Source organism: Canis lupus, chromosome 25, assembly GCF_048164855.1.
Source record: "Canis lupus baileyi chromosome 25, mCanLup2.hap1, whole genome shotgun sequence".
Classification (NCBI taxonomy): domain Eukaryota; kingdom Metazoa; phylum Chordata; class Mammalia; order Carnivora; family Canidae; genus Canis; species Canis lupus.
The window spans coordinates 4,748,397-4,769,938 of record NC_132862.1 but is presented as its reverse complement, the minus strand read 5'-3'; the positions used below and the strand labels follow the sequence as shown (position 1 = coordinate 4,769,938).

General features: G+C 55.2%; 1 protein-coding gene and 1 long non-coding RNA gene across 2 annotated transcripts; one reads left to right on the top strand and one right to left on the bottom strand.

Annotated features, from left to right (window-relative positions):
- Positions 1-1,291: 1,291 nt before the first annotated feature.
- LOC140617121 (uncharacterized) lies at positions 1,292-3,882 on the bottom strand. Its single transcript, XR_012017359.1, has 3 exons — positions 2,943-3,882; positions 2,595-2,812; positions 1,292-1,756 (listed from the first exon to the last, which is right to left on the bottom strand). It is a non-coding gene; the product is annotated as an uncharacterized lncRNA (long non-coding RNA).
- Positions 3,883-13,223: 9,341 nt separating this feature from the next.
- AQP2 (aquaporin 2) lies at positions 13,224-20,999 on the top strand. Its single transcript, XM_072797990.1, has 4 exons — positions 13,224-13,645; positions 16,228-16,392; positions 16,980-17,060; positions 17,776-20,999. The coding sequence occupies exons 1-4, from the start codon at positions 13,286-13,288 to the stop codon at positions 17,983-17,985; spliced, it is 816 nt and encodes a 271-aa protein (XP_072654091.1). The 5' UTR covers positions 13,224-13,285; the 3' UTR covers positions 17,986-20,999.
- The last annotated feature ends 543 nt before the right edge of the window (positions 21,000-21,542 follow it).

Sequence of the window (21,542 nt, the reverse complement as noted above, 5' to 3'; positions counted from 1 at the left end):
GCTGAGTTACTTGATGGCAGCTTCATGTCAGGGAAATGTTCAAAGCCTGGTGCACCTGATAAATTATAGTGAATAGCCTGAGAACCCCCATTCCAGCCGTCGTGCAGCCCTGCGCCCAGGAACCACTGATGATGAAAGGCAATCACTAACTTTCCTTCCAGCTCCCATAAGCTCTCCCTCCCCGTGGGGAGGTCACCTTCTCAGGGTGACCTCAACCCCCAATGCCCCACTCTGTGTCCACAGCTAGACAAGTCCTCAGGGGCCCAGGGCTCACGTTGCTCCAGGGACTCTTTGGAAGGTGCTGATGGAACCTGAATCTGTGGAGCATTGTGATAACTGCCCGCTGCAGGTCCAGGCAGTCCCCTGCGGAGAGAATCCAGTGCTCTCTTCAGAAACAAGACTTGCCACCTCCTTCAGAGACTGACTCCTCCTCCACTCCTGGCTGCTCAGAGCTCGGGCTCTGGGACCTCACTCTGTTTTGTGCAGCCCTAAGAGCTCTCTACTTGCCAGCCCTGTCCTCATTTCTGTTCATGACCCAAGGATGAGATGAAGCCTGCTTGAGGACAGGAATTGTGCTTACTGATGGGGTATAGCACCACACCCGCAAGAAATCAGAATCTGTCCAGGGCTGGGGACTGGCAGGGATTTGGGAGGGGTAGCACTTGATCCAAGAGAGCTTCTTGGCAAAGATGTAATGTGGAAGGAGGAGGGGGCAAAGCTATATGGGATCAGGTATTGTGGGGGGTCATTTGGCTCCAACAGTCTCCATGCAGTATTCTGAGTAGGAGGGTACATGGGGCACCCAAGGACTCACTCCTACAGGAATGAAGTAACCAGAACTGCTCTAGGGGGCAGTGGCAGTGGTGGTCCTGGTGAGAGCAGCATGGCTTGGAGGCTAGGGCAGCAGTTTCAGAATTCAGCTCACCTTGGTTTGAACCTCGGGATGGTTGTTATTGCCTCGAAGATGGCCCAGAATTCAACCTTGAACAAGCCGTTTCTGGAGGGCTGGGAGGTGCGAAGGCCAGCATCGCCCAGGGAGCTTTCTCAGTGTGTGTGTGCCACCCCTCCCCACTCTCACCCATACATAATTCAGACAATATGACCTCCAAGGAGGTTGACCGTTGCATTGTGAAAAGCCTTCCAGGTAATTCTGATCCGTCCCTGACACTTTGTCTTTCTCCCCCAGAACAACTGGTCCAGGAAGGCCATTGGAAAAGGAACAAGACACTAACTACTCCTTTGGGTTTTGTTTTGTTTTGTTTTTTTAAGATTTATTTATTTATTCGTGAGAGACACAGAGAGAAGCAGCCACAGGCAGAGGGAGAAGCAGGCTCGATGCGGGACTCGATCCCGGATCCCAGGATCATGACCTGAGCTGAAGGTAGACGCTCAACCGCTGAGCCACCCAGGCGTCCCCTAACTATTCCTTTGAACTCATTAGGCCACCAGTAGCTCAGTCCAGCCCAATTCAACCAGCTAGTATATTCATTCAAGGCATTTTTATTTTTATGGAGCTTCTACACTGGACAAGACCCTAGGTCCGGGGTTAGAGACCCAGGACCCATCCATGGTGGGGAAGGCAGGCGAGAGCAGACATCACAGTGGTGTGACAGCTTGTGATAAGGAAAGCCTGGAATGCTCTAGGAACACCTAGGAGGGGCCATGTCAGATCATTAGAAAAGGCTTCTTGGGGAAAGAAGAGGATCCAGCCAGGAGAGTGGAGGAGGCCTTTCAGGAGGAAGCTGCTGTGCACGGCCTGGAGGCGAGAACAGAGACGGTTCAGGGAAGTGCGAGTAGTCCCAAGCTCAGCCTGTGTGCTGTGAGAGCATTCTGGGGGGACTAAAGGGTGGAGTTTATCCTGTGGGAGGAGGGGGTGCGGGCAGGGAAGGGATCGGAGGGAGACTGCAGGGCCAGGGTCACTCTGGGGAATAGCTGGGCCTGGAAAGAGGTCTCTGGGGTCAGGCGTGGAAACACTGGCTGTTTGGGGAATCAGAACAAAAGAGGCTGAAGGCCTGAGTGAAGAGTGTCTGTGGGGCCAGAGAAGAGGGGCTGGGTTCCTCAGAAACACAACTCCAGCTGTGGCTAGGCCCACCTCCGCCAGGCAGCAGGTGCCTTCAGAGGGGGTTGTTCTGGAGGTTCGTGTCCAGCCTTCACCATCCGTGTCACCCAGCTTTTCCCTGCCTTTTCCTGCCCCTGCTTCTCTTCCTCTCTCCCTCCCCAGTCTTCCCAGTTCCTCAGCTTTGTCCTTAAACCTCCCCTCCACCTGCTGGAAGCCCGGTTCTCCTCCTGTGTGGGGACAGTCCACCTCCGTTCTGTTCATTGACCTTCTCAAACCCAAAGGCCTCCCTACGTCCACCTCGGTCAGTGCCTCCCACAGCCACAGCCTGGAGCTTGCCTCTCCTAAAATGCCTGCACTTCTCAAAGCTTCGATGGAACACGTCCCTCTGTGCTTCTGATTCTCACTCCCTCGCCCCTGCCTCCTGTCCTGGAGCCCTGCTCCCCTGGACCTCCACCTTGCCCCCCCTCCACCTCCTCCCCTCCCTCCAGGACCCTCTGGGCTCAGCCTCCCCTGCCCAGCTGCCCATTGTGCCCACCTGGCACCTGCTGGGCCGATGAGCTGCCTTCCTGGCTTCATGCCTTGGGCCGCCTCATCCAGCTGGACAGCAGCAGGCAGGTGGAGCTCCCGGCCTGTCACCTCTTCAAGCCGTCCCAGAAGCACCTCAACATCAGAACCCATCTCATCGCTGGTCTCCCAACCTGCTCCTCCTCCGGGGCTCCCCGTCTTGGTAAGGGGCAGCAGGGCTCAAGTACTCTGTGCAGGGTGTCTTGTCACTCTGTCTTCTTCCCACTCTCGACCCCACCATCTCACCAAGGCCCCCGGAGGCTCCCCTCTAATGTGCCCAGAACCCATCATCATGCTCTGGTGGGTACCCAGCACTTACCCTGCAAGTTCCTGGTTTATTCTTTCACACATTCGTTCAACAAGAGTTTCTTGGAAAGCCCCTCCTGGGCAGCACCGACTGACTTGTGTTCACGAGTCCAACTCCGACAGATGCCCCACGTGCCACCTGACTTCCCTCGTCCTAACACCAGTGATCGACCTGAACTCCACCCTTGTTGACCAACCCTGTCTTACTTCCTAAGCTGCCCAGGAGTTCGGCTGCTCCTCCTCGTTGCCATATCTGGGTTCTGCTGGCCTCATCCTGACTCTCAGTGGCAATCGGATGAGTTGTGGTGGCCATGAAGGCTATGAAGGTGGCTATGATGGCTCGATTACTGCAGTGGCAGTCGTGGAGAAACCATGTGAGATGGGGCTGCTGGGGGAAGTGACTCGATCAAAATCCCCTTAGGGATGTTTATTAATTTATGCCCTCCATAAACATTTATTGAGGATCTACAAGGCACCAGGCACTGAGCTAAGCCCTAGGGACACATCAGGGAGCTAAAAATACACAGGCCAGAAGCTTACAGCATAGTGGGGGGAGACATTCATCATATAAATGTCATAATTATGACCAAGACAAGTGCTCCACCAGGATGGCCCATGGTGGCCAAGCATGTAAGAGGAGGCTTGAGGCTTTCTGAAGAAATCACGGTTACACTGAGACCTAAAGGACAGACTAAAAGAAGACAGGAGGGATGAACATCCCAGGTGGTGGGAGCAGCATGTGCAAAGGCCCTGGGGGGAAGTAGAGGCAACACACTGGCCAGAAGTCCCACACAGCACGTGCTTTTGTTTTTCAGCTGTAAAACAGCATAACACAAATTTCACCATTTCATCCACCTCAAAATGTGCAACTCAGGAGTGTTGAGTAAATTCACAGTGTTGTGTAACCGCCACGACTATCCAGTTTCAGAATATTTCATTAACCCCAGAAGGAAACCCTACACTCATTAAGCAGCCACTCCCCTGCCCCCTCTTCCCCCCCATCCCCGCCACCCTGGGGCCCCTGGCAACCACTCATCTGCTGTGTGTCTCTGTGGATTTGCCTATTCTGGACATTTCTTATCAGTGGACTCACCAGTCTGTGGCCTTTTGTGTCTCCAAACAGCCAGTGATTCCCCAAACAGCCAGTGTTTCCACCCCTGACCCCAGAGACCTCTTTCTAGGCCCAGCTTTTGTGTCTGGCTTCTCTCCCTCGGCAATAATCTAAAAGTTTCATCCACATTGGAGCATGTATTGGTACTTTTTTCCTTTTTATGGCTGAATCGTATTCCATTGTGTAAACAGACTGCATTTTGTTTATCCACTCATCTGGACATCTGGGCTGTTCCCACCTTTGGGCTACTGTGAATGGAGTTACTATGGACATGTGCGCACAAGTTCTTGTTTGAAGACCTGATTTCGTCTCTTTTGGCTACACACCTAAGGAGTGGAGCTGCGGGGTCACGAGATGACTGTTTACCTTTCGGAGGAACAGCACACCCTGCTCATTGCACCCATTTGACGTGACTTAAGTTTGAGCTGTGGCAGTCAGACCGGGGCCAAGGTGACATCGGAGAGTAAACACGGTTATTTTTGGATATTTTCGGTTTCTTCTCATCTCCTGTCATTCGGGATGTGTAAAGCGGAGGAGAACAGGCTGAGAGGGGCCATCTGATAAACTGCCCCTCGGATGGAGAAACTGGCCCGTGGAGCTGGCCCTGCCAGGGATCTTTGTCAGTTTTGTTCCTTGACGTATCTCAACCCTAAAACAGTGGTTGGCACACAGCTGATGCTCAGTAACTATTTGCCGCATGAATAAAGAAGCACAATGAACTGTTTCAAGTGCTCTAAAATCCCAAGAAAATGGACATTCGTCAGCTAGAACCAGAGAGAATGGACCAACATTGCAGCCAGAAGGTGGGTAGTTAGGTAAGGAAAGGACTTCCCAGAGCCATGGGCCCTCCGCCCCCCCCGGGGAAGTGAGCACTCACCACGTGCAGGCACTTTTACATCTGTTTACCTGGACGCACTAGGAGGGCCTGTGTGGCTCTGGATCGGTAGCCAGGAAGCCTAAGAGGTGGAACCGGGATCCCCCCCTCCCCCAGGCTGCTGGACCTCCAGGCCTTGCTCCCCTGGTGAGGACAGCAGTCCCTCCCTCCCAAGGCCAAGGCTCAGCTTGGGGTGTGGTCAGCCGGGGGTAGGGGGTTGGGGGGTGGAGACTCCCCTGGGGCCCTCAGAGGTGCTGTAGGGAGTCCTCAGTTCTCCCTTCCCCCAGCAGAGGCCGGAGGGAGGAGGGAAGGATGGCAGCAGAGCGTGAAAATCGGAGGGTAATATTGAATTGCAGCAAAATGAGCAGAGGATTAGGTGCCCCACCTGGACCCAGCCCCGGAGAATACCAAGGCCTGGGCTGGCTCTCGTGAGAAGCTGGCAGGCCCGGTACCAGGCGGAAATGTGGTTGGATGAACAGGGGTCACAAGGCGGTGGCTGAGGCCACGGGCAGGAAGACATAGTCGTTTGGGCTAAGGTCTTCTCTCCCGGGCACCCCCCCTACCTGTCCAGGCGGGGAGTCCCACATTCACTGAGCTCCTCTTAGATTCTGGGGGCAGAACTGGGGGGATCAGAGCCAGGCTGGGATGCTGCCCCAGGACCCTGCCTTTAGGGACTGTAGGGGGCAGGGGGAGAGGAACACACAAAAGCCCAGGATTCTGGGAGTGAGGTACAGGAGGCTGCCTTGACTAAGTAAGGCTTCCTGGAGGAGGGTGAAGGGTGTGGGGCTGGGTCGGGATTCAGGAAGACATCAGTTTGAATTATGACTTGGCTACTTCCTAGCTACTTTGACCTTGGGGAAGCAGTTCATTCCACACACATTCTTTTGAGGGTCCACTCGAGCATGCCAATCACAGGCTAAGCGTTGAGACTACGAAGGTGAATCCGATACAGTTCCTGTCCTCAGAGCTCAGCAACTGGGCCAGGACAGCATGATCTGTGCCGTCCTGGAGGTGAGCAGGGGGCTCTGGGGCAGGGGGCAGAGGAGGTGGTAGCCAGCCTAATGTCCTTGGGCCTCCCTTACCCCGATCCTTGAAATGGGGTTGGCACCCACTTTACCACATAGCTGAGGTGACCGGCTGAGAGGAGTGTGAGCCTGGCACTCACACGGTGGACGAGCAGAGCAGGTCTCGAGGGGAGGTGTGAGGCTGACAGAGGCCGAGGCCGGGGAGGGACAAGGGGGGGTATGGCGCCAGGGTGGGGGGAAGGTTGGCGCGATGGCACGGTGGGGAGGAGAGGGACCCCGCACAGGGTCTGAACGGGGCCTGCAAGTTACCCAGTCACGGGCGCCCTCGGAGCCCTCACTGGAGGCAGGTGCTGGGGAGCAGGGTGGTTTGGCTGCAGCTGCTCTGAGTGGGGAGTTAAACAGGTTTGGGTGACCTTTGCAAGCAAGGTTGTGGGGCGCTGCCTGTAACCCTTCCAGCTTGTTACCACCTCTTCTCTGGTAATGACCCCGGTGTGCCCTGGCATTTACAGCCCCCCTCTCTCCCTGCAGGGCAGGGACACCGGCTCTCCTGGCCAGCTGGCAAATACTTTCCCACTCTGCCCTCCAGCCCTGTGGGAGGAGTCCCCCAGGGTGGGTGGAAACCAAGGCACCCTTGGCTCTCTGGGGCCTCCGGCCACCGCCTCCCCCAGACGTCGTAGGGGAGGAAGCCGGGGGCTAGAAGTTCAGTCAAGGAAGGAGCAATGTGGCCTCCTGCAGCCTCCCCCTCCTGGCTGATCTCCTGGTCTCCCCCATGGGTCTCACCCATAAGGGCTCCCAGCTGCCTGCCCCGTAAGGAGGCTTCGTTAGCCTGGACTCTCCACGCTGCACAGCCAGCTGTGTTGGGCCCTTTTAGGCCTTGGTCCGACCCTCCTTCTCATACAGAAACTCCTGCTGCCCCAGCTTCCTCCGTGTTTGCTCAGCTTTATTTTTTTTTGGGGGGGGGACTCTCCCAAGCAACTGGGAACTCACCACTCCACAAGGCAGGGTTATTAGAAGGCCTTCCTGCCCCCAGCCCCTTACTCACACCTGATCCTTTTCAAATGAGGACAGACTTGTTCCTGACCCTTCCTCATCCCACCAGGGTGCAAATGCACACTCCCTCTTTCCACCCAAGCTCTGAGTTCTTTTTTTTTTTTAATGTTTTATTTATTTACTCATGAGAGATACAGAGAGAGGCAGAGACATAGGCAGAGAGGGAGAAGCAGGCTTCCTGCAGGAACCCCGATGCAGGACTCAATCCCAGGACCCTAGCATCACGACCTGAGCCAAAGGCAAACACTCAATCAATGAGCCACCCAGGCGCCCTCAGGCTCTGAGTTCACTCCTAAATCAGGTCCCTGAAGAATGCCATGAGGCTGCAACCCCCGGGGAAGGGTGCAGGGGAGCTTGGAGGGATAAGAGCTGATGGTTTTGCTCATTTATTCACTTGATGAGCATTTATCAAGCACCTATAATATGTCAGGCCTTATGCTAAGCACTGGGGGTGCAACAGTGAGTTCACCCAGATAAGGCCCTGCTTCTGGGAGTTCACAGTCCAGGGGAGGAGCTAGACACTGAGCAGATCATTGCAAGCCTCTGAGTGATATGAACGGGCAAGGCACACCATTGGGTGGGTGGTCCTAAGAGTGCATGTTATTGGGGCTACAGGAAGCCTTCCCCAATAAGAAGGTGATTTTTGAGATAGAATCAAAAGCAGTATTTTTCAAACTGTGAGTAGCAACCCATTAGTGGGTGATGAAGTCAATTTAATAGTTGTGACCTAAATTGCTTTTTTTAGTGAAATAGGAGTTTAAAGCCTCACAGTTAGGAAATATTGTTTGGGAAATATTAGTTTTAGTTCTCTATAGCCATATCTACATCTATATTATCCATCTACATATTGACATAATGTCTATAGGTTAGGGTATCAAATGTGTGTCTTCCAGAGGGCACCTGCACCCCAATGTTCGTAGCAGCGATATCCACAATAGCCAAACTATGGAAAGAGCCCAGATGTTCACCAGCAGTTGAGTGGATAAGAAGATGTGGTATATATATACACACAATGGAATATTATTCAGTCATCAGAAAATGAATTCTTGGGATGCCTGGGTGGCTCAGCAGTGGGAATCTGCCCGGGGTCCCAGAATGGAGTCCTGCATTGGGCTCCCTGAGTGGAGCCTGCTTCTTCCTCCACCTGTGTCTCTACCTCTCTCTCTCTCTCTCTGTGTGTCTCTCATGAATCAATAAATAAAATATTAAAAAAAAAAGAACAAAAGAAAGAAAAGAAAATGAAATCTTGGAATGCCTGGGTGGCTTAGCGATTGAGTGTCTGCCTTTGGCTCAGGGCGTGATCCTGGAGTCCTGGGATGGAGTCTGACATCGGGCTCCCTGCATGGAGCCTGCTTCTCCCTCTGCCTGTGTCTCTGCCTCTCTCTGTGTGTCTCTCATGAATAAATAAATAAAATCTTTTTTAAAAAATGAAATCTTGCCGTTTGCAATGACGCGGATGGAACTAGAAGGTATTATGCTAAGCGAAATAAGTCCGTCAGAGAAAGACAATTACCATATGATCTCACTCATATGTGGAATTTAAGAAACAAAACAGAGGATCATGGGGGAAGGGAGGGGAAAATAAAATAAGATAAAATCAGAGAGGGAGACAAACCATAAAAGACTCTTAGCTATGGGAAGCAAACTGAGGGTCACTGGAGGGGAGGGGTTAGGGGGACGCGGTACTGGGAGACGGGTATTAAGGAAGCACATGATGTAACGAGCGCTGGGTGTTATATAAGACTGATGAATCACTGATCTCTACCTCTGAAACTAGTAATACACTCTATGTTAATTAATTGAATTTAAATTTAAAAAAAAAAGTGTGTCTTCCTGCAGGCCTCCGTCAAAAAGGCTGGCAAGCCCCTGGCCTGGAGTTTGAGGAAGAGTTAGCCATGAGGAAATGGTGGTGACACATGTTCCTGGCAGAGGGAACAGCTTACCAGGGCCCAATGATGGGGTTGGAAGGAGGAGTGCCAAGCGCAAAGTCCTGCCTTGTCCTATGGGGCGGGGGCGGGGGGGGTCTCTGTGAGGCTAGGTAAGATTCCCACCTTCCTCATCCCCAGGGCCCACCCCATGGGAAGGAGACAGGGGGCAGGAAGCTGTCTTTGCGCCTCCCCAGGCCCTGGAGCTACAATCATCCCTGCCTCGACCCAGGCGACCCAAGCTGTGACCCTTAAGGCTGCCTGGCCTCTGAGGTCAAGGCTGGGATGATCCTACCTCCGGCGATAAGACAAGGTCAGCCAATCCATGGGGATAAAGCCTGAACGTCTGTATCAAACAGATCTGCATCTAGAGCTCATTTCCTCTACTTACCAGCCTTGGGATCTCAGGCAACGTTTACAACCTCTCTGTGCCTCAGTTTCCTCCTGGATAGCACGGGGCTAGTAAGACTGAGGAGTCTAGAGGAGGAGGAGTCTAGTCTTACTAGAGTAAGATTCCCCTCAAAAGTCCCCAAGAGTCCCTGTAAGGACTTTCGGTCCTTTCATACTTTTCAGTATGAGTATGTCCTGGGTATGGCTTGGAATATTCCTACGCTAAAAACGTATTTGTTATTTTTCTGAAATTCAAACAGACTCAGGCATTCTGTATTTTATCTGTCACCCTATGTAGAAATCCAGGGGCTCAGGAGCACCTGGTTGGCTCAGCGCTTGAGCGTCTGCCTTGGGCCCTTGGGCTTGGGTCGTGACCCTGGGATCCTGGGATCGGGTCCCACGTCGGGCTCCCTGCATGGAGCCTGCTTCTCCCTCTGCCTGTGTCTCTGCCTCTCTCTGTGTCTCTCGTGAATAAATAAAATCTTTTAAAAAAGAAAAAGAAAAAGAAATCCAGTGGCTCACACTTTGTCCCCAAACCACAGGGACACCCTGGAATACTTCTCAGGCTTCCGGAGGGGCCGGCCCCAGTCTCCCACCTCTCCGACCCTCCTGCCTGGGGCTGCCTCTTTCTTCTCTCTGTCTCAGCTCCACTTGACCGTGGGTCTGCCCTGTTCCTTTTCCCTCATTCCCTGAAGTCCCAGCCTCACAGGCTGTGGCGTGTGACCCACTTTTACTGACCTTGTGGGGAGAATGGAGGGCACTGGCAGCTCAACTCCAGCAGGAAACACACCTTGTGGCAACTGTCAGACAGCCTGGGGCCTGGATCCCAGGATCCCGTCCCTGCACTCCCACAAGGGGCATCCTCAGGGCCCAGCTCCCCACAGACACCCTCTTCCTGCTTGTGCTGTTGCAGGGTCTCAGCCCCTCCTTCAAGCCCCCAGCAGATGACACACGCATCCACGTTGTCTTGCAAAACAACAGCCCGGTGTCTGGTGGGACCTGGGAAAGGAAGAGTCCTGGAGGTAGATGAAACTGTGTTACGTTTGATTAATTAGACGAAGCCAAATGATTGCCAAGTCACGTGTGAGGCAAGAAACACGGGTGCGTGGCAAAGCCTACAGGAGTATCTGAAGACTGGAAAGAAATTCGGGACACGATAGCGGACAATGGTGTGAGAAGTGGTGCGTCACTACACTCCTGATGGCCCAGAGGGTGATGCCGGGTAGGAAAACACTGAGGATTCTGAATCAAAAAGAAATTTAGGGAAGTTGGACTCTGAATGTGAAGACATTTGGGGACTATTTTAGCCAACTTGTTTTACCTATCATTTCCTTTCTGGTACAGGCATAAGAGTGATTTTGACTTCGAAAAAAAAAAGGGATATTGAAATAAATCTGAGAAAATTCTTTCATTATGCACAAAACAAAAATTGGTCTTCATGGCTTTCTAAAATTATTTTTGGTTATGGCAAAAATACACAGAACATAAAACCTTCCTAACCATTTATAACTGCACAGTTAAGTGGTCTTAGGTACCTACACATTTTTGTGCAACCATTACCACAATCTATCGTCAAGGAAGCATTTCTCGTGGTGATTCGTGGTGCCTGATTCGTGGTGCCTCATACAATTGATGGCACCTTGGACCTCATAAGACACGGCGTAGTGGTCAGCATAGACAAAATGCAGCCCTCCCCTGGAGGAGCTCCGTTGCCCACCCAGCTCGAACCCCCTGGCTTTGACAGGTGCACCTTTTTTCTCCCTGGCTCAAAAGGAATGCACAGCACAAGTAGGACCCAGTCATGGTTGGTGCCCTCCCCTCCTCCAGTCCTGGGCCCGGACCAGAACTGAGTAAGTCTTAATCCCTCTGACTTCAGGTTCTTATCTGTAAGATCCGTAGTCTCAATGACCTCTAAGATCCTACTGTGGGGCACCTGGGTGGCTCAGTCAGTTAGGTGTCTGCTTTGGCTCAGGTCATGATCCCAGGGTCCTGGGATGGAGCCCCACATCGGGCTCCTTGCTCATCAGAGAGATTGCTTCTCCCCTTCTCCCTCTGCCTGCCGCTTCCCCTACTTGTGCTCTCTCTCTCTGTCAAATAAATAAATAAAATCTTTTTTAAAAAAAGATTCTATTGGGTTCTAAACTTGTGACTATGATTGAATGAGCATGTGCGCACACACACATACACACACATATTTGGGTTGGGAATTCATAGGCTGCAGAGAGAAACTGTGACACTTCTGCATTTATGGGGAGGTAAGAGATTTTCACTTGACTAGGTGAGGGCAGGTCCTGCCCAGAATCAGGGGTCAGCAGGCCACTCCCTCTCTCTGTCTCTCAAGATCATAAACATCTTGACCGAAGAGGAGAGACCAGAGGGGTGCATGGTCCAACTAAGGGCACACGAGGGGCTCTACTCTGCAGTCTCCGATCCCTCCCAGACTTTTGTTCCTAGGACTGTGACTTACCTGGGGACCTGCTGGACAGGAGGTAGAGGAGGGTCTGGAGCCAATCATCCTAACTGCCCTCTGAGCCTGACCCCGTGTTTGGGGTTTGGGTATCTGGGAGAGGGAACAGGGCCAGACGGACTAGGGAAGAGTGAGAGGAGTGGGGCCCGGGGACTCCCAGACCAAAATGTCTCTTAGATCCCAGGCCAGAGCAGCACTGACGGTGGGAGGTGGCATTGCCCATATGCTGGGCTGAGTGGGCACCGAGGCCAAAGAGTCACTTATGGATCACTGCGGCCTCCCTGAGCCTGCACAGCTCACTGCCTCACAGAAATGTCCTTCCCATGTGGCTTGGGTGGCTCTGAGCTCCAGGGGGTGCCTACAACCTGTCACAGCTTCTGGGGCCCTGCCATGTGAGTTTAGGGAGACCTTTTCTCCCCCTCCAAGGAGTCAGAGTATAAATAACACTATTAACAATAGCTGATGTTAGTTGACGTATTAATAATGGTGGCTTACTGTGGGCCAGGTGTGGCTCTGAGCACTTTACATCATTTCATTTCATTCAAACCCCGATCCCTTGTAAATTGATTATTCCCTATTTACAGAGATGGACAAGAAAGGGTAAATCTCAGAGACAGAGCAGGGTGATGCTGCAATGGAAGCCCGAAGCTTCCTCAGTCAACCACAGGTTGATCCCATCACGGGGGGCCAGGGTCCCCCCGCCACTGAAGCCACCCCCTCCCTCCAGGCTATGGAAGCTGCCTTTTGGCTGGGGTTCCAGGGAGGAGGTGAAGCTTAGTAACTTATGGGTAATTGGCTGCAAGAAAGGGAGCACAGAAGAGACCTTACGCCTTGGAAAGTTCATGTCCCAAGCCAACCAGTTGTTTTCCATCCCTTTCAAGGGGGGATAATGGAAGGTTAACAACAGGAAGAGCTCCCCCATCACCAGAAGGGGTAGCATTGACATCCTGTCTCATGGTCAGTGTCGAGTGAGGTGCTGTCCCTGCCTTGACCAATACTTTGAGCTGGAGGGAGAGGGGTTTGGCATCATCCCCTTGGAGAATCCCCATTCAAGGGACCAGTGGGGGTAGGGGAGGCCCTGGGGCAGCAGCCCTGGGGGAGCCAGGGAACAAACACGGAAAACCAGGGGACGTCAGTCCTTATCTGGAGCTCATTAATGGGGAACATTAGTCAGCTGTGAAGGCCAAGATGGGGTGATAGGCATGCGGGTGGGCAGGGGTGGGGGGGGCAGGAGGCAGCCAGAGGAGAGACAAGGTAAGGGCCCAGACTCCACCTCCGCCTCACGTGTCCAAATCCAGATGGAAGCGCCCTATAAATGCCCGTAGCCCAGCCTCCCCAGAGACCCTGAGAGAGAGAGAGAGAGAGAGAGAGAGGGAGGGAGGGAGAGAGGGAGGGAGAGAGGGAAGAAGAGAGAGAGGGAGGGAGAGAGGGAGGGAGGGAGGGAGGGAGGGAGGGAGGGAGCACCCACGAGCTTCCATCGCCGGCCTGGGCCAGCCCACAGAGGGCCCCACAGCATGTGGGAACTGCGCTCCGTAGCCTTCTCCAGGGCGGTGTTCGCCGAGTTCCTGGCCACGCTGCTCTTCGTCTTCTTCGGCCTCGGCTCAGCCCTCAACTGGCCGCAGGCCCTGCCGTCCGTGCTGCAGATCGCCATGGCCTTCGGCCTGGGCATCGGCACCCTGGTGCAGGCCCTGGGCCACGTGAGCGGGGCCCACATCAACCCGGCCGTGACGGTGGCCTGCCTGGTGGGCTGCCACGTGTCCTTTCTCCGGGCTGCCTTCTACGTGGCCGCGCAGCTGCTGGGGGCCGTGGCAGGGGCTGCTCTGCTCCACGAGATCACGCCACCGCACGTTCGAGGGGACCTGGCTGTCAACGCAGTGAGTGTCCTTTGACCCTGGGAGGTCCCCTGTACAGGGGGAGACGGGAGGGACCAGATCTGGGAGGGGACGGAGAAAGATGGAGGGGTGGGGAGGGGGAGACGGCGGTGCTGGAGCCAGGAAGGCAGGAGCGGGAAGGAGTCGGGGTGGGAGCCGCAATAAGGTCAGAGCGGAGGCAGGAGGCAGGACGCATGCGGGTCTGCTGGCACCTTCTGCCCTGAGCCTCGTGGAGGAAGAGCCCTCAAACCCAGGCTTGACTGCAAAACTCATGCTCTTTCCACCTGACCAATGTACCTTCCCTGAGCCGTCAACTAAGACTTGTTTAGCAAACAAGGAAACTGAGGCACAGAGAAGGGAAGGGATGGGCCTAAAGTCCTACAGTTTGTCAATACCAGAGAAAGCACCAGAACTCAAGGGAATCCTGAAGAGGCAAGGTCTCTCCAGACCCTGGAAAAGGTCCCCAGAGCCCGTGACCAACTGCTGATTATGGGAACGGTGCTAGTCAGACCCCTGAAGCAGTCTGGGAGCTGGAGGGGATGCCACGACCCCTTCCCTTCCACGCTCCTGCCTTCCTGGGTCCGCGCAGCACCCTGGCATCCCAGGCCATGGGTGGAGAGGCAGAGTCTGGGTCCCCTCAATCCACCTCTCGCTCCAACCCCCCATCCACATCAGGGTAGCAAATGCCCCATTCACACCTCAAACCCCTGCCTTTCCTGGCCTCCTCTACCCCTGGGCCACTGGATAAAAGGTCTGATGTCTCTGGAAAGTCCTACATGGTTTCTGTGGCCACCCCCTCCTGTGCACAGTTGGCCCTTCCTCACGCAAGGGGCAGAGGTGTTCCAAATGGGGAACTTTTTTCTTCTTCAGAATGGAAAATATGATGAGGCTGGCAGCTCAGGGATAAGAAAAGGCTAGAGTGGCCACTTCCAATGAGAATGAAATTAGTTCTGTTTCCAGCAAGGAAAGGCCCAGTCAACTGTCAACTAGCTCTCAGAAAGGAAGGGTCTGGGAAGGGTCCCCAAGTTCCTGCTCAGCATTTGCCACTTTGAAGAACTAAGGAGATCCCTGCCTGGCTGGAACGGAGCAGCAGTGGGGCTGAGTTGCCCTGAAGCTAGAAAGCTAGAAGACACCCCCCCCCGCCGAAGGCTCTTGTTCCAGGTGCCAGCTGAGGTCCCTGGAGAGGCCAGCCTAGCCACCAGGAAGTTACCATTGATGTGCACCTGCTCTTTGCCAGGCCAGATATCACCTACTTCTTGGTACAACCCTGTAAGATGAATTATGTGATCCCTCTACCCTGATTGGTAAATCAAGGCTCAGCACTCAACTGACTCAGATCACAGAGCCAGCTGGTGTCAGCACCTGGAAATGGACGCAGAGCTGTCTGACACCAAATCCATGTCCACACCTCTCCCTTGGTAAATGGAAAGCCATTTACCAGTGGGAATGGGGCTGGGGCTCTGCCCTTGTCATTTCCAGTCCTCACACAGTGCTCCGGAATCTGTTTTGTCATCCCCATTTTACAGAAAGACAAACTGAGGCTGAAGTAATAAATAAGTTACAGGCCTCCAAAGTACCTGCCTTCAAAGCTCTTTTCACTGCCCCCCACACACTAGATACTCTACCATTGGACAACAGGGGGCACTGAGCTTAGACCCAAGAGACCCAAGTGTGCCAGTCCAATGGCTAGGGCCCAAGAATGGGGGTTCATGGCCTAGAGAAGGAGCGTGGGAGCTGAGAGCTGTCACAGTGCCAACCGGTGCAGTGCCCAGCGCTTGAGGGCAGGGTGTAGAGCACAGGATGACAAAACGAGGGAGAAATCCAGTGCTGGGTGCGGCCTGGTTATGAAATCACCTCTTCTCTCGGCCCCAAGCTCTCATTACCCAAGGCAGGGTCTGCCGGGACCATGGGCAGCCCACCTGGTCACAGGCCCCCCCCACCACAGGACAGGGCACCAGCACCCCACCCCAACCTCCACAGGATGTGCAGGGCCAGGCTCAGGCCTGAAACACGGTGCAGAACAGGCAAGATTGGGGGAAGAGGCTCAGGTGAAAGGAAAGGGTTATACACTGGGCTCATGTACTAGGACCATCCCCAGACCCGAGTCCTAAGACCCTTTCCTGGGGGCCTTTTGTCCCCAGGAAGAATGACCACAGGCCTCTCATGATACCAGTAGTATCTTGTGGCCTAGAGAGCAAAGAAGGCCTTTCTGTTATACCTGCCCTAAGCCTCCTGCCGCAGTCAAGACCTCTCCCCTCTCGTTCAGGAGACAAAATCTGGACCTCAGCATCCTTTCCCTGTCACATTAGGCACACAATCACTGCCCCCGAATCTAATGGGCTATGGAGTCAGTCTTCCTACCTCTGGTCTAGGGACCACCAGGAGTCCTGGGGTCCTTCTCTGACCTTTGGGCCACAGCTCAGGAAAAGCCATCGTTCATTTGGGCTCAGGTGGCTGGTGAGCCCAGGTGTTCCAGTCCCAGCCGGGAAGCCTCTCTGGAGCCTTGACTGCAGATGGGCAGGGAGATGGAGCCACAGTGGGGAGCCTGCTCAGCGATCCCCCACCCACCCTGTCTCTTTCCCCAGCTCAGCAACAATACAACAGCTGGCCAGGCTGTCACCGTGGAGCTTTTCCTGACCCTGCAGTTGGTGCTCTGCATCTTCGCTTCCACGGATGAACGGCGTGGAGACAACCTGGGCACCCCTGCCCTCTCCATCGGTTTCTCTGTGGCCCTGGGCCACCTCCTTGGGGTAGGTCATGACCACTGTTTCCCGCCTCCGTGGAGGGACAGGGGACAGCCATACATACCTTCCCCCAAGAAGCAGACACACAGACCACTCTAGAAATAACACACAGGGATGCCCGAGTAGCTCAACGGTGAGCGTCTCCCTTCAGCTCAGGTCCCAGGATCAAGTCCCTCATCCAGCTCCCTGCATGGAGCCTGCTTCTCCCTCTGCCTGTGTCTCTGCTTCTCTCTCTCTCTCTCTCTCTCTCTCTCTCTGTCTCTCATGAATAAATAAAATCTTAGGAAAAAAAAAAGAAATAGACACACAGACCGCCCCCCCAGTAGTGATAGACACAGAGCCCCCCCCCCCGGGGGGGGCCAGATACACAGAACTCCCCAGAGGGACACCCCAGAAGGTGTGACTCCCAGATACCCCAAAGGAACAGATCGCACCCCAGCCTCAAGTGAATACAGAAGCCCGGGAATATAAGGACCCACCGCCCATCACAGGGATTCCCTGGAGGCTGAGGTCAGGGGCTAGAGAGGAGCTGGACGACTCCCTGCCCCGCCTCATCCTCTCCCTTCCCCTGCGACTCCCGCCTCTCACTCTAGATCCACTACACCGGCTGCTCCATGAATCCGGCCCGCTCCCTGGCTCCTGCTGTTGTCACCGGCAAGTTTGACGACCACTGGGTAATGGCCGAGACCTCCCCGCCTTCCCCTCGCCCCAAGCCCGTCTCAGCCAGGGCGGGAAGAGAGGGCCACAGAGCTGGGGGCTGCGGGCCTTGCCGTCCTGGGCGCCCGGTTGGGACACTTGGCCTGCACCCCCGCAGCGAGGATAGTAGCACTTGTGGCCTCACTGGCTTTGGGAGGGTTGCGGGATGCTCCTCAAGTGAGATGGGAAGCTGCACGCCCAGGGCGCTGGGACCCCGCCGATGGCGATGTTTAAACTTGTTAACACACACATTTCCATTAGTTAGCACTTACCCAGCCTTAGTATGGGCCAGGCCAGCCTAAGTGCCTTGCAAATGTGTGTGTGTGTGTGTGTGTGTGTGTGTGCTTTGCAAATACTAAAGTGGTTTTCACGACCCGCCTGGGAGGTGGGCATCGTTACAGTGGAAGGAAGGGGAAGCCCAGACAGCCTGGGCAGGTCGCCCCTAAGCACCCCCCCACCACGTCGGGACCGCGCACCCTTAACCCCCCAACAGCTGCTGCTGTCCTCCCCCAGCTCCGCCAATCTGCCCGCTTTACCGTTAATCGCGGGGCACACCCGGGCACACCCCCTCCCTCTCAGCACCAAGTAGGGGCGGGGAGCGCGGGCCGAGGCCCAGGGGTGCGGGGAGTCGGGGCCGGCGCCCCCCCCCCCCACCCGCGATGCCCGCCCGACCGCGCTCTCCCCCGCCCCCAGGTCTTCTGGATCGGACCCCTGGTGGGCGCCATCCTGGGCTCCCTCCTCTACAACTACGTGCTGTTCCCGCCCGCCAAGAGCCTGGCCGAGCGCCTGGCGGTGCTCAAGGGGCTGGAGCCCGACGCCGACTGGGAGGAGCGCGAGGTGCGCCGGCGACAGTCAGTGGAGCTGCACTCGCCGCAGAGCCTGCCCCGGGGCAGCAAGGCCTGAGCCGCCCCCACCCCCAGCCCCGGCCCCGGCCCCGGGGGGCTCCAGCGACCGGGCCCGCCGCCCACCTCGCCCCCCTCCCCGGCCCCAGCGCCCCAGGAGCCGCTGCCAGGGCGGCGGGTGGCGCTGTCCGCGGTCCCACCCTCTGGCGCCCGAGGGGAGCTGGACCCTTGGGGAGCGAGGCCAGCAGGCAGAGGACCTGGGAACCCGCGGCGGGATTTTGCGAGCGTGCCCGCGTGTGTGCAGAAGTGTGTTCCTCCCCAGTGCCTCTGTGTCCCCAGGTGCGCGGTTGTGCATACTCCTGGGGGCCAGTAGCTGTGCCTGTGGCGGTGCGAGTGCGCCCCCCGACCTCCCACTCCCCTCTCCACCAGATCCTCCCCAGCGCAATAAATCTGCTTCCTCTGCAGTCACATCCTCCCCAGGAGCTCTGAGAGAGTGCTCCCGGCGACAAGGGAAGGGGAGGGCCTGGAGGCCGCTTGGAGAGCCCCATTGCCACCCCCTACCCTGCCTCTGCTGGAAAATTCCCCCAAGCCGCAGCCCTAAGGTTTGCCAGCATCCACTGCTAGAGACAGAAAATATCAACCGGAGAATGGCTTCTCCAGAAGTGGCCTCCGGAAAAAGGGAGGGTTGGGTGGCCCAGGACCTCCTTTCTGCCCGGAGGGAAGACCTCTTCAAAAAAGGAAGCCCGCATATGTGTGTGTGTGCCTGTATGTGTGTGTATATGTCCCACACGTGTGCACAAGACCCCCCCCCCATCTCCAGGGGGCTCCGGACCCAGAGATTAGCCTGTGGCAGAGCAAACAAAGCCCTCTATGGGCCCCACGGCCTTTGTCTTGGGAGAGGGCGAGATTTGCAACTGGACACTTGGTGAAAGGAGACACTCCGTTTCGCAAGTGAGGCCTCCCTCCCGGCTGTACCCATGGTCGGCTGGTCGAGGCGGTCAGGCACGCAACCGCAGGCCTCACTCTCTCTTCCTCTCCCTCCCTTCAGGTTTCCTTCCACCGCACTCCAGTTACTGGGGTGGGGGAGAGCAGCCTAGCGCACTCTCAGGACCACAGAAGGGAAATGACTTGTCCAGGCAGTTGCAGGTCTGTGTCTAGAGCCTGGGCTTCTAAATTTCCAGGCCAGTGGAATGGTTCTCAAATGAGATTAAGTGGGATTAAGTGAGATGATGCATGTAAAGATGCTGCGTGAACTGTAATTCCTCATACCATTAGCACGCGTTATTGGGATTATTTCATTATTTCCGCTTCCTGTTGGTAGAACACCGAAGGGTCCTGACCCTCAGCCTCTTTTACCTTTAGTTGGTGGCCAGTGCAAAGGACAGCCCTGGGAGCCCAGGCAGAAGGGGATGGGTTTGGGGCTGACCCCATCCTGGTCGAGCCTCTTAACCTCTCTTGGCCCTGAGCGCACCCTTGCTGTTCCCCCACTTTCTTCCTCCCATCACCCAGACCACGCGTCCTCTCCCTCCCCCTCCAGTCTGCTTCATAGCTAACCTGAGAATCACAACTTGAGTCCCCTTCTCCATGCACTGCTGCCTCCGTGCTTTCCAGGCTTTTAACCATGTCTGTCTCACACTACACCAGGCACCCTCTGTGTACCCGAGTCTCCAGCCCCTTCCCGCCCTCCAGCCCTTCAGAGATGGACCATGTATGAGGAACATCCCTGTGATTGTGCCCACCTCCTCATCTATGGGTTTTTTTTTTCTGTCTTCCTTGACCAACGCTCCCTCTGGAGTCAGAAAAAGGCTGCCTCGGTCCACAGGTGCTATGGAGATGGTGGTCCCAAACCCCCGACAGCTGGTGACAGCCACCTGGCCTCACTCCCAGAGGAGGGGTTGTATCAGAGACCAAAGTGACCCCTGGGGCGGTACTTTGAACTGCTCTGGCAGTTCAAAGGCAGCAAGGCATTGAGCTGTGAACCAAGCCTGGATGTGTCTCAGGCACTTCATCCCCACCCCACCAAGAATTTCTCTTTATGTCTTCCTGGACTCCACTTCCTGGATTGTTCCTCACCTAAAACTTAATGTGACATCACCATGACTTCTTGCCCTGATTGCCCAGATTGGGGTCACTAAGGTCAGAGGTCAAGGCAAGATTCAGAACGATAAGGAGGGAGAGGACCTGACACCTCCAGAGCATCTGTGTCCCAGACTCTGGGTTAAAACTTCAGGTGGGTTAGGGAAGGACAACAGTTTCCAGCTATGCAGGGTTTTAACCTTTCCGATGCATCCCCTATTATTGCCCCCGATTATCTCCCGACCCTGTGACAACAGGCAGAGCAAATATTGTTCTTCCTATTTTATAGATCAAGCCTCTGCATTTCAGAGACTGGTCTAAAGTCACACAGCTGTATGTAGTGGAGTCAAGACTTGAATTCAGGCCTTCTTAGTCAAAAATCCCATGATCTGTCCATTCAGAGCTCAGAGGACCCTCTGGGGCAAGTCCTAGTTGCCCCTTGGGAGCCCCTGGCAAACACCAGAGTACACCACTGAGCCTGTCCAGCCCAGCCCTCTGCCTGGAGGTGGACACAGACCCTTGGGGACGGCTGCAGCAGGGTAGAGAGAAAAGGACAAAGGACACCAGGCTGGTTTCTGGCCTTGAAAAGCTCCCAGTGTGCAGGAGAACGGAGGTCAGACACACCCAAAACCAGACAGCAGCAAGGTAGCATGGAGGCAGGTGGACTGGCTTCCAGGTCCTCAAGCTGGGAAACAGACAAGGCTTTGAACTGAAGGGAAAAGGTGGCTGAGCACTGGGTCCCAGCAGCATCCCTTCCCAGATCCCCACTTTGTGCCGGATGACTTTGTGCCTGCGAATGTTGCTTTCCTGGTGTTTTGTATCTTTAAGCTGTGATCCTGTATACGTGCAGTGCCTCCCAGGCAAGACCGTAAGCCCTTTGGGGGCAGGGCTCCCTCCAGCTCTTGGATGGCCTTCTCCTATCTATTCGCCTTCATCTGTCTTGGCTAGCTCAGTGCACTGCATATAATAAGCACTCAATAAATGCTCATTTGCCAATAAGTGCTATTTCTTCCACAACTTAGAAATGGTCAATATCGTCAAAGGGCCAGGAGACACATCAGGGTCTCTGATGTCTTGAGGCCCCCAGACCTGCTGTTGGGTATGGTGCAGAAGGAATTTCAATGCAAAATAAGCAGGTCAGCTAAGGTAGCCTGTGATGGCAACTCTCACAGCCAACCTGGCCAAAATGGGCGTCCCAGGCTTTGCAACGCAGGTGGCACGGGGAGGGCACCAAGACACGGGCAGGGTGTGTGGCCTCCAGAGCAAGTAAAGAATGGCCCCTTTCGGTCTCCTCATGCTGGCCTTAGCACCGTGCTGCAAAGTCAGGACAGGGAACTCCACAGTCTGGGACAACACCTATTCCTCAACACTTCCAAAACTGACTGATCCTCCCACCATCCCCTCCCCCATCTCAAAGGATCCAACTTCAGTCTTCTGGATGCACAGGCCAAAAGGCTCCAGCCCCCTTGACTCCTCGTCCTCACACACCACCAGTGCTCCATCCGGCAGTCCCGGCGAATGCTCCCTTCACGAGGGATCCAG